General features: G+C 34.6%; 1 protein-coding gene across 1 annotated transcript in view; it reads right to left on the reverse strand.

Moving 5' to 3' along the window:
- LOC105366768 (nephrin) overlaps positions 1–12,602 on the reverse strand; it is a 46,928-nt gene that overhangs the window by 20,085 nt on the left and 14,241 nt on the right. Inside the window, exons 4-5 of the mRNA XM_011505315.1 lie at positions 9,115–9,269; positions 335–479 (exon numbers count right to left, since the gene is read on the reverse strand). Of these exons, the coding sequence (XP_011503617.1) occupies positions 335–479; positions 9,115–9,269 (300 nt within the window). The remainder of the gene's footprint in view (positions 1–334; positions 480–9,114; positions 9,270–12,602) is intronic.

Raw genomic sequence — 12,602 nt, forward strand, 5'->3', positions numbered from 1 at the left:
TACCATATTTCTTTACATTTTACATAATATGATAAAACAATATGATATTTTATTATACATTTATATATTATACAACTCCGTTAGTTTTATTATTATTATTATATTTTGTTATTTCATCATTTTATTAGTATGAATATTATAATAATATTGCTTTATTTGTTTTGTTTTGTAATTTTCAGTTTTTTGGATAGTTCTGCGTCTGATAGTAGTTGATAACTTGGATACTTCTGATAGTGTGTATTCGATAGGATAGTTTCTGTTTAATCTATATATTAGATAAGCCAAAAAGTGTTTCTTAGTTCAAATTTTTAATTGAAAAATTTATTATACTTACATAAAATATTAAGTTTTAATGTATCTTCCTCAACTGCCCCTTTCACATTCCGATTTTCAGCTCGACAAGTGATTGACTTGTCGTTATAATGTAAAGTTGGTACGATTGTTAAAATTGATGTTGTCATATTCCCATCTGGTGAAATCTATAATAAAATACAAATCATTAATATATACACATATATTTCTAAAATGTTTAATAATTTTCAATGAAATTGTTTTTGGTCCTTTATGTATCGTTTATAAATAATTACTTGTTTGTGTAATTGCACCTATTTTATGATAGATATATTTGAATTTATCATGGATTAAGTATTAAATAGTAAACATCAATTTGTTATTGTGAAATTTGAAAATAATCAGTTTGTTTATAACATTTAGGAATATTATATTATGTAAATTATCATATCTCAAAGACATATATATTTTAATAATACTAATGAGATAGTCTATTAAATTCAATTACAAGGTAATATATTATACCTATGTATACAATAAATGATAATAATTGTGTGTTTTTTTTTATAATTCATATTCAGTAATCCTTTTTTCCGTTATTAATCTATTTAAATGGATTAATATATTCTCCTTTAACACTACTATATAATTTATATTTGTTTGAAACTGTTTCATTTTGAATATTATGTTTGGTTGAATATTATGTGAATTCCTCGATAAAGGTCTTCTTCTCGAAATACTCGTGATGACTATGAGCAGGTGGCCATATTATCTCCATATAAGCATGGTCCTTGATGACGGCCTTGTATAGCTCCTCGAGTTGTGAACAGGCTTCTGAAATTTGTTCCGAGGAGACGTTGAGGTGCGGTAAACTGAAATTCTCAGTCAAATTCTTTATTATTTCTATGCGATCCCTGTGAGTTTTTGCCTTGAAAATGATTTCAGAGGATAAGTGTGATGGTGAGGTACTCCTAAGTGTAGATTTTCTAGTTTTCTTAGTGTCTTCCTCGTCAATGCTTGTTTGGAATTCCAGCCACCAGTATGATTGCAGATCACGGTGGGTGGATTAGACCGTACCACCGGTTTAATGGCGATGGTGGAGGGGGATAGGTGAGATGTTAATGCATCAACTTAGAGTAAATACAATTGATTTTAGTGACTTTTATTTAAATGGTTGTTACAGTGTTGTAGGTGTTCTTAATTGTGGTGAGAATTGTTGAATGTTAACTAGGCAGCTGATTATTAAGTCGAAACGTCGTCTGGCTGTGCAAGCTTCGTAAGGTAATAATTTCGGGTTTAGCTTATAATTAACAAAGTCTTTCCTATTCGACAGTCATGTGTCGTGTGCGTCACACTTGAATTATATTGGGCATTAGTCGGATCGTGGAGCTTCGACGCTTACGGCAACGCTCGAAGCGTACTAAGCGAGATTCGGCTCGCGACTGATTAGGCGTTTGACTCGACGTTGGAATTGACTGAGTGATATTCGGCTCGTTCCGGTGGTGGGGATTATTACTAATAATTGTCGCCCTCTTTTGTGGTTTGATCAGAACCATTTGTTGTGGCGTGACCGGTAATGTCTCGCAGTACTAAGAGTAGACTTAGGCAGGGGTCTACTGTCAGGATCGGCGCCCTCTTTTGCGGTCTGATAAGAAGCAATTTGGAGGGCTTTACTGATACGGTAGACGTGGGCCACGAATAAATTCTTATTTTTTGTTGGGTGGTTCAATCTTGAACAATGCTTTTTTGGTCGCTATATCGTTATTAGCTTCCACTGTAGACAGGTGGCAGGTTGTAAATCTCTGGATAACTCATATTATGATGTTCTAGTGATGTGTTGCTACAGGAAGGGGTGGGAGGTCGTAAATCTCCGATTGCTCCTTAATGTAGTGTTACGTGTTGCATAGTATGCAGTGATGAAAAATAACTGGTGAATTCTCGAATTTGCACGTATGCAAGGCACTGGTGAGATACACTGCCTTCCATTCCACTAAAACCAAATGTTCTAAACTATTTGATTTCCTGGATCGAACTGCCAATGTTTCGATAGCTTTATAATACATTGCCGCCCGCCCTAGTGGATGCTTGGGAAGGAGTTAAGTGGAAGGGCTGTAGATATGTATAGTACGTGTAGACTTCGTTAACATATGGTTTATTAACAATTACATTAGTAACGAGCTGTATTTACTTCGTATAGGGGAGATGCTCCTTGATGGTGACAATAATGGATGATGCACGCTCTTTAGTAAGGAGTATGCCCCTTCTTGTGTATATAACGTGACGCCTGCTAACGGTGTAAACATTCGCAGGAATATGCGCAAACTCCTGGATAGGATGTGTCGCCTGAATGCTGATATGAAATACCTTGATATCGTGCTTCTTATAATGATAATGGCTTCACTGCATTTAGCATAACTGAGTGACTAGCTCATGGTTAAAAACTCTTGACGAATAACGTTGCCGAATAGCGACTGATAAACGGACTGATTAACTAAATTACAATGAGCGCCTAAGCATGGTATGCTTCCTTTAAATATCCGCGCGGTAACTTACTTAGCTGGCAACAATACATAGTGTCTGGGATCATACTATAAAACCTCTCGGTGATGTTGGGTGGGGGTGTTGCTGGCAAGCGAAGGAGGCAAATGCAATTATTCAATTCAACAAATAGTCTATCTTTGTCTTTCCTTTATGAAATACAATAATGTAATAATAGTTAATGGTTATAGAAGTGTATAAATGGAGAGTATGAGTGACTTATGCATTAAATCGCAGTCATTATCAGAAATCCTGCAGTTGAAAGCAGTTCGTATAAGCAATACTAACTTCCCCTAGCGGCGATGAACGATGTTGGTGAACTATTAAATGAATGTTAATTTTTATTAAATAAGGGAATGATTTTTTATTACTATTATATATTTCCTATTCTACAATGAGTGTATGTAAAAATATGTATATTGCCTAGTGTTGTGGATTACAGCGGGAGAGGTATGAGCGCACGAACATTTGTTTTGTAAACACTGGCCAACGAACTCAAAGAATGCTTCTCTACCGAAAATTCGAATATACGATTCTGATTCTGAAAAGTAATAACGATGAACCCTACAAGGCTATGCCCTATTGACGTCACGACAAATATCGGCATAGCAACAGCCAGCGATGCGCTATCGGGGCCACAAGTTCGTACGAAAATATTTAAGGAGATGCACGTGCTGCGATTTCTTTTTGCTAGTACCAATCACGCACTCTCTACATCAGGCTCGCTATCCAACCTGCAATCGCCATTATGAAGCCGTAGCAAGCATCAAGCAACCTAAACAACTAATAGCGATGCCACAACTATAGGCACCCACGCCTCCGTAAGCAACGCACCACGCTCGTTCCTTACTACTACTCTTACTAGCAATCATCACGACAAGACCGCCACTCTACTCATCGGCTCACGCCCGCATGTAAGTAACACACCACGCTCGTTCTTACGGCTTACTAACACATCGGCTCCTGTCAACTACGTAAGCAGCACCACACCACGAACGTCCACCAATGCCACTCCGTTTACTACAGCTCACCCCACACCGGCGGCTAAGACAGCACCAGCTCACTGCCCCTACCAGCAGGAGTCTCCGACTACAACTACTCAACTCATAAGAAGAAGGGGAATCACGCTCCAGACTATCAAGAATACACTTACAGACTTATAGCCACCAACATTAATTGAAGAAACACTCATCTATTCATTCTCTCACATATTCATTCAGCCATCCATAGATCATTGACTATGCATTATTTATTATATTTAATAAAAGGAAAGACAATAAACATTAAAGGTAGTATTGAATAATTGCATTGCCACTTCCACTTGCCAGCAAGCCTCCACCCACCATCATAAGGAGGTTTTTAGTCTGATCCCAGACACCTAGAATAATATGATTTAATCCAGGTTATTAAATGGTTTATAAGGTATTACATTCCATTTTTATTGTCATATTGTTAAAGATATTAAAAAGTAAGAGACTATTGCATATCTTAAAAAAATAACTTCGTAGCTTGTAAGTATTTTGAAGACTGCAGTCCATGAATTGTCTGTATTATTTTTATTGGATTAATATTATTGTGTATTATATCATAAACTTGTTTCCAAAGTAAAAAATAGTATATTTCGGTAGTTAAAATTAAATGCAAGTTCAAATATATATTCAAAGAATTAATTACATATCATAATATAGAGTAATTTAAATAATATTAATACCGAAAATAATTAAGAATTTCTAGGAAATAGGTTTCTACTCCATTAAAAAAAGAAATAAGAAATAAAAAAAATAACGCGGAGCCAATGCATATTTTCAGTCATAATAGAAAATTCTTATCAGGCTTCATATTGTTCGAGAATGCGAGAACATTTTTCCTTTTTTGTCAGTGCAATAAAACATCTGGGAAGTAACATCGTAAAATTTGTATTTGGATTTCATAACTTCGCTTGCTCAAAATTCTCACGCATTAGTGTCATAAAACATCTGGAAAAACAATACCATAAACACGGGAAAACCTGTAGTTTGACATCTGCATTTTCGTTCTGTTCGGCAACTACATCAAGCATTACTGCAAGCGGACCTTGGAATTGCAAGCGAACTGATTGGACAGAAAATAAGGGAAGGGGTTCAAGTAAAATTCATGGTCAGCAAATGTATTTAAGGGGCGCAATTTTCAATACTCATTTACTCTCGATACTTAACTCTCTTAATCCTTAACACTCGTGATATTTAACTGTCTTGATATTTACTCTTGATAGTTTTCAGTTAGTAGTATTTTAGTGATATTACTCTTTTCGAAGTGTCTCTCAGTTTTTTGATATCTATTGCTTATTAGTATTTTTGATATCTCTCTTTTAGTAATACTCTCTCAATATTAAACCCTTGAGACATTTCATACTCAGTTAAGTTTTAGTGAAAGTCTATTTAGCGCTCTTTTGTGAACTACTTACACTTCTTCGGATTGTCCATTAACAGTGTTACTGGAACAGTAGTTACTGCCCCGGAAGAACCACGACATAAACCCGTATGTCTACTAACGCAGTTTAAGAAACTGTAGTTACCTGTTCCTAGGGAGCCACGACAATCCGCCTATCAGAGTCTGAAGACGAGTCAACGATTAGTCTTTGCAAGTAGTATCTACTACAATAATTATATATATTGAGATTCAGAGTATTACATCGACAAGCACTAAGAACGAGGAAGCTACTCTTAAAACGACAGTACGGAATAAATTCCAGTACGCGTCGTCAAGTTTTGGGCCCGCCAGGGGCGTCTCACTTTAGTAACCCTCACCTTAGTTCAATCGGAAGCTTACGGGCGTAAGCAAAACCCAGCGCAAGTGTCGACAATCCAGTTTCGCGCCACTTGCGATATCTTTCAATCATAAAGCTGTATTCATAACCTCAACCACACACGTGCTCGTTCAAAAGGCGCTAGTGTCGACGAAAGAAACTTCGCTCCATTCGCCATTCGTATTCAACAATCAAGCTGCATAGATTATTGTACAGTTGTCTCATATTGATCAAGTAACACTAAATTAAAGAATTGTCAGGAAACGTAAATTGTAAAAAAATCTACCTAGTAATTAGGGTATGCCGTATCATAGTGTCATATCATCTTTAGGCATTTTAATGTTTAAAGATGTAAATACTGATACTATCGCTCATATCAGTAATTGCAAAATATAATTGAGGAAGACTGTATGAGCCAATGTGGAGAAGTTTAATATATATTGGGTAGAAAACCACTAAAGTTTCAAAACATTAAATATTATAATATACTACTTTATTCAACTAATTTCTTTATTAATAATAAATACAAAATTTTAAATTATATTATAATAATTTATTAGTATATATTTGATTTTAAATAGTAAAATGTACAAAATAATAATTGAATGTTATGTAAATATAGTTGAATTTAGAAAATATAATGGTATTGTATTCACTTTTAAATATACATAATTTCCATAAACTTATATATAAAAGTATAGTTGATAAAGATTTATATTTGTTGGTCTATTTATTTCAACAAGTTTTTTAATTAAATTCTGATAATAAAAAATTTCTAATTTAAAAAATTAATATTTTAGAAAAGAATATGAATGTTTACTTCTTAAAAGTTACAATAATTGTTTTTGACAAATATAAATTTCAACTTAGAAAACCGCATATTACATATTATAACATTATATAAAAAAAGATACGAATAACTTTTTCATAAGTTGCTAATATCGTATATTTTTTAAGCTAAATTATATGTAGGACATTTTAAATAGTTTTCAATTTTTAATAAAAGTAAATGTAGGAGCAATAGTTACAATAAATATAATCAATTTTTTTGGTTGTATAAATCATAATCGGTTTTATTGAATAATCGTTGTTCGAGAGTGAAAAGAAAATCTCTCGAATTATATTCATTACAAAACTTTCAACAGCTATTATAAAAAACGGAATTATCGGACAGACTTAAAAATCTAAGAAAGTTTCGCCAAGGTTACTCAAGGCTCGAAAAGTTTAGTACATCTCTGTTCGGAAAATAATTCCAAAAATCTGACTCGTCAGCCAAACATGCTAAATCAACTTAGAACAAAAAAACCACTAGATGTTGTGTGGGGTTGCTAGGCAAGTAAAGGGTTAATGCACCAATTCAATAATTAACACATATCTTTATTATTGCTGTTTATTTCATTTATTTTACCTTGTTTCCAAATGGGAATCATTAACCATGGTGAAATTACAAATGACCTTTATATTTCTTAATAATCTTGTGGTGTTGAAATATATCTATGTATTCGAGAACTAGAAGATAATCAATTTCTTATTCTCTGAATATAACTGGTAAGATTATGATTTACTGTAAAAAGAAGTAGGTTATAATCTATTGAATATTATCACTTTGCGGTTATGGTTATTGTAGTGCTCTGATCGAACACTACAATATTATTGTGTTTCAACTCAACACGTGTGCAGTTGCCTCTAAATATGAGTCAGATAAGAGCCTAAATAGAGGTTATTCGGAGCTGTGCGCCACCTGTGGCGGTAACAACTTATCGTTGGAGGGATTAAAAGCCACTGTGGCCTGTAGCTGGTCTTGTACTAGAGTATGTCTGAGAAGCTGCGGTAGTCGGACTTTAATCCGTCCGTTTTCTACGTAAGCCGAGAAATCAAGAATCAGTACTAGCTGTAAGGACTTACATGCAGTGTAACGTGAATTTTGTATTCTCTCATCGTTGGCAATCGTAGAAAGAACTTCTATTAAACTCAGCTAAACGACTTGTCTCTCCGGTCCTCCTGCGTTTGAGTAAGTCGTGACTTATCCTTATACTGTAAGAAGTATTTGGAAAGAGTAAGTGAAGGTACATTACGTAGTCCCTTCTTAAATGGTTCACTGGTCCCGCTCCACTTGGGATTCCTTCTTCCTTTATTAATTAACCAATCAGATGTTGATCTTTGACCACACAATAGATTATGCACGCTTTCAGTTTCACTTCCTTCTGGGCTCAGTCCCGAATTTGCTAATCGGGAAAGTGTCGGAAGGTGGCGAGCCTTTTCCATTGGTTGCCTCATCCTTCTCTGTGACTTGGCTTGATGAAGGGTCCGCTTGGGCGTGGTCAATTTTCCAATGCGATCGACCAGATGTGGCATAGCCAAGAACAATGCAAGCATTGTCTTAAAGGCCGAGTGCGCACGTATGGTCATTGCAGGTTGTTGCACGTGCGGGTTTTTGGGTTGCAGTGAATTTAGTAAATGTTTTGTACTCGATGCTTTACGCATATCTGATATTCGTTCTGAATCTACTTTGGGGTTCTCCCGGCAATAAACTTATTAAGTTCTACAGCACTGGGAGCATGAACACGTTTCGCTAGAGTTTTCCAGATGTTTTATGAGACTAGTGCTAAATACTTATGAACAGGAAAGTTTTGAAGTATTAATACAATTTTCACGATATTACTTGCCAGATGTTTTATTGCATTAAAAAGTGAGTCTCTCATTCTCAAACAATCTGGAGCGTACTCGTAAACATCCACTTCATAGCTCTTCGTACTACAGACGTAGTAATTGTTTTGAATGCAATAAACAACCCTTGCGAGTTCACGTCAAAACCCGACTAGCTTGTTTACAAGAGTATATTTTGACGATTAAAATATTTCAAAACAATTGAATGAAAAATATTTCTTAAAATCGGTTGCAACCCGAAACTTAGCACGCGCAACGCTCGACAATCTGCGTCGCACGTGTGCCTTCAATGCCACGAGGGCATACGCATGCATTGTTGTCAAGTACGACAAATGTTGCTTGCTTGCATAGGCCAAGCGAAGACGTTTGACCAAGGATCACCCCCACCACGATGAGTCCCGGAGAGGGGCAAATCATCCACTTCACACATTGCCGCCAGAGATACTCCTTCGATATTCTCATTGTCTAAGCCTAATTTCTTAGGAGGTGGGAAAAGGGTGTGTACAATTAGTATAACGCCGAAAAGCGGTGCGCCCTGATTGGAAAACTAAGACCAGAAGCCCCTTGAGTGGGGACTTATGGTAAGAGGCCTTAAAGATGGGAACAAGGCAGCGAAAAGTCGCTGTCCGCGGGGGACAATTGGAACACGCTGTCCGCAGAGAAAATTCGATGTGTTATGAACATAAATATAACATAGTTGCTTCTTATTATTTATATTTCAAATATTCTTACCTTATAATTATGTATTGTTCATATTTGTTTACAAATGTCATCTATAAATAACTAAAATTTTTAACTGTTAATTTATGAACGTAACATATCATTGAACTAACCTTTTCTGTATAATTCGTGAGGAGTTGTCCCTCTATGTACCAGGTAAGGTTGGCTGGCGGTCGCGAGCACACGGTCATACAATTAATTTCGTATTTACGTCCTGCACTTAGAGGTGATTCTTCACTAGCTAATATGGATACATTTAGAGGATGTACTGAAACACGAAATTAAAGCATATTTTTACGTCAAATAAATACTTATTGAGAATCTACATGTGAATATAAACATCACTTTTTAAGCAAAATGTATTGTTTCTATAGTTGAATAAATCAATATTAAATAATTAACCTGGAATATAATGTAAAATTTAAAAAATTATACTTTACAAGTATTTATCTACTGTAATGCATGTAATTAAAAAATTAATATTCTATTGATTATTTTAATATAATTCTAACGCTTGTTGTAATTTTCATTATTGTGCTCAAATCGCATTTCATTTTCTAGTTAATGGATATAAGCAAATATATATCATTTAATATTTTGAGTGTTTGTCATTACTCGTTAAAATAGTAAAAGTATGTATTAAAGCATGATAGTGATATTAAATTATATCGAATAATAATTTTTTTTAAATATTTGATTTTTATATATTTCAATAAGTAGAAATTAAAAACATTATAAGATATATACAAGATTATAATTAAGATATTCTAAATAATGGTCTAAGTTAGTTTTTTGTTCCGCCTATTAGTGTGTCTCATACTTTTCAAGATGCATTTGTAAACCTTTAATATATTCATATTAAAAATTTATATATTTATATAAACAAATTTTATATATACAAATTTCATTTATCTAATTTTATTATATTTTATATAAACAAATCAAGTGAAAGATAAGTATTTAGTAAAAACGTTTGATTAAAATTTAATTGATATATTTGATTTTCAGTCCCTCGGCATTAGAATTTCTACATTGAATTTTCTGGTACATTATTAATAAAATTAATTTTTATATTTACGTAAACTTCGTCAAGAGAGAAGCCGTTTAATTAAAAACTTTAGAGAGTAAGAGAATATAGAAATCAAAGAAACATAAATAAAATATGCAAACTTTAATAAAGTAATGTACAGTAATATAGTGAAGAATTAAGAAAACTAGGACAATTAGTAAATGTGAAACAGATTGAAAAAAAGCAAGTGAAAAAGAGCAAATCCAGGTGAGAAGACAAGAAAAAGAGTAAGATATTTCAAAAGGATAAAGGGAAAAAGAGAGAAGTGGCAAATAAAATGAGTGCAATGGATGAAAAAACGTTTAACAGCTATTATAAAAAGGAATTATCGAACAGACATAAAATCTAAGGTCTCGTCAAGGTTGCTGGAGTCTCGAAAAGGTTTGTACATCTAGAAACTCGTAAACAGCCACTTTATGGCTTTTCGAACTGCAGACATAGTAATTGTTTTGAATACAATAAATGATCCTTGCGACTTAACATCAAACCCGACTACATTGATTATACGAGTATACTTTTGAGGATTAAAATTATTTGAAAACAATTGAGTGAAAAATATTTCTTGAAATTGATGGTCTTCGAGAATGCGAGACCTTTTCCTTTTTTTTGTCAATGCAATAAAACATCTGGCAAATAATATCGTAAAAATTGTATTTAGAATTCAAATTTTGCTTGCTCAAAATTATCAAGCACTAGTGTCATAAAACACCTGGAAAATCATTACTATAAACACGGTAAAACCCATAGATAGATATCTGCATTTTCGTTCCGCTCGGTTTCCTTCCGCATTACTGCAAGCGGACCATCCTTCCCCTTGCCGCTGTCTACAAGTTGTAATGCTGTCACTAGATATGTCAGTGATGCCCCCCCCCCTTCAGCTGCCAACATGCTATCGCATGCGGCAGCAGCAACGCGAGGTCTGCTTGTCATGACGACCAAGAGACGACTAGGCTCTTAATTAACTCCGTAGCCAAATGAGGAGCTGCCCTCGCACTATAAGGGAGGAGTCTTTGATTGGACAGAAAATAACGGAAGGGGTTCAAGTAAAATTCATTGTCAGAAAATTTATTTAAGGGGCGCATTTATCAATATTCATCACACTTGATAGTTTTTCTCTTAGTAGTATTCTCTTGATAGTACACTCTTGATATTCTCACTTGAAGTTTCTCTTTAGATATCTCTTTCTTAATAGTATACTCTTGATATTTCCTTCATAGTATACTCTTGATATTTCTCTTTTAGTAATACTCTCTCAATATAGTATATACCCTTGAGATATTTCATACTCAGTTAAGTTTAGTGAAAGTCCATTAACACTGTTACTGGAACAGTAGTTACAAGCCCTGGAGGAACGACGACATACATCGTATGTCCATTAACGCAGTTCATGAACTGTCATTACATGTTGAAAAGGAGTACGACTTACACTTCTTCGGATTGTCCATTAGCATGTTCAAGCAACAGTAGTTACACGTCCCAGAAGAACGACGATATAAACCCGTAGGTATGTCCACTAACGCAGTTCAAGAAAATAGTCAACCTTGTCAACAATAAATAACAGAATAAAAAGTAAATACTTCAGTCACATTTATATTGTATTATTATATAATATCTGTTCGGAAAATAATTTCACAATCTGACTCGTCAGCCAAACATGCAAAAATCAACTTAGAACAAAAAAACCACTAAATGTTGTGTGGGGTTGCCGGGCAAGTAAAGGGTTAATGCATCGATTCAATAATTAACACATACCTTTATTATTGCTGTTTGATTCATTTATTTTACTTAATTTCCAATGGGAATTATTAACCTTGGTTAAATTACAAATGATCTTTATATTTCTTGATAATCGTATCGTGTTGATATATCTGTTCATTGGATAATTAGAGGATAATCAATTTCTTATTATCTGCATGTCACTGGTGAGCTTATGATTTACTGTAACAAGAAGTAGGTTATAATCTATTGAATATTATCACTAAGAGGTTATGGTGATTGTAGTGCTCTGATCGAACAATGCAATACTATTGTGTTTATCTTAACACGAGTGCAGTTGCCTCTAAATATCGGTCGTAAGAGGGCCTAAATGGAGGTTATGCGAAGCTGTGCGCCATCTGTGGCGGGAACAACTTATAGTTGGAGGGATTGAAAAGCCAATGTGGCTTTTGTAGCTGGTCTTGTTCTAGAGTATGTTCAGGAAGCTTCCGTAGTTGGACTTTATCCGTCCGTCTTCTACATAAGCCGAGAAATCAAGAATAAGTACTAGCTGTAAGGACTTACTTGCAGTGTATCGTGATTTTCCAGTCTCTCTTCGGTGGCTTGTTATGACGTTCCCTTGCAATGTTGTAACTCTTTAGTTCTTCCTTATCTCTAAGTGAGATTAGAAGTGGTCAGGTCCTATGCAATCCAGTCTTGATGAGATCAATTCAACTGTACACTAATTCACAATCGTAGAAAGAACTTCTTATTAAAACTCAGCTAGCTAAACGACTTGTCTCTCCGGTCCTCCTCCGTGAGAGTAGGTCGTGACTT

This window comes from Ceratosolen solmsi, unplaced genomic scaffold (assembly GCF_000503995.2).
Source record: "Ceratosolen solmsi marchali unplaced genomic scaffold, CerSol_1.0 scaffold87, whole genome shotgun sequence".
Taxonomy (NCBI): Eukaryota; Metazoa; Arthropoda; class Insecta; order Hymenoptera; family Agaonidae; genus Ceratosolen; species Ceratosolen solmsi.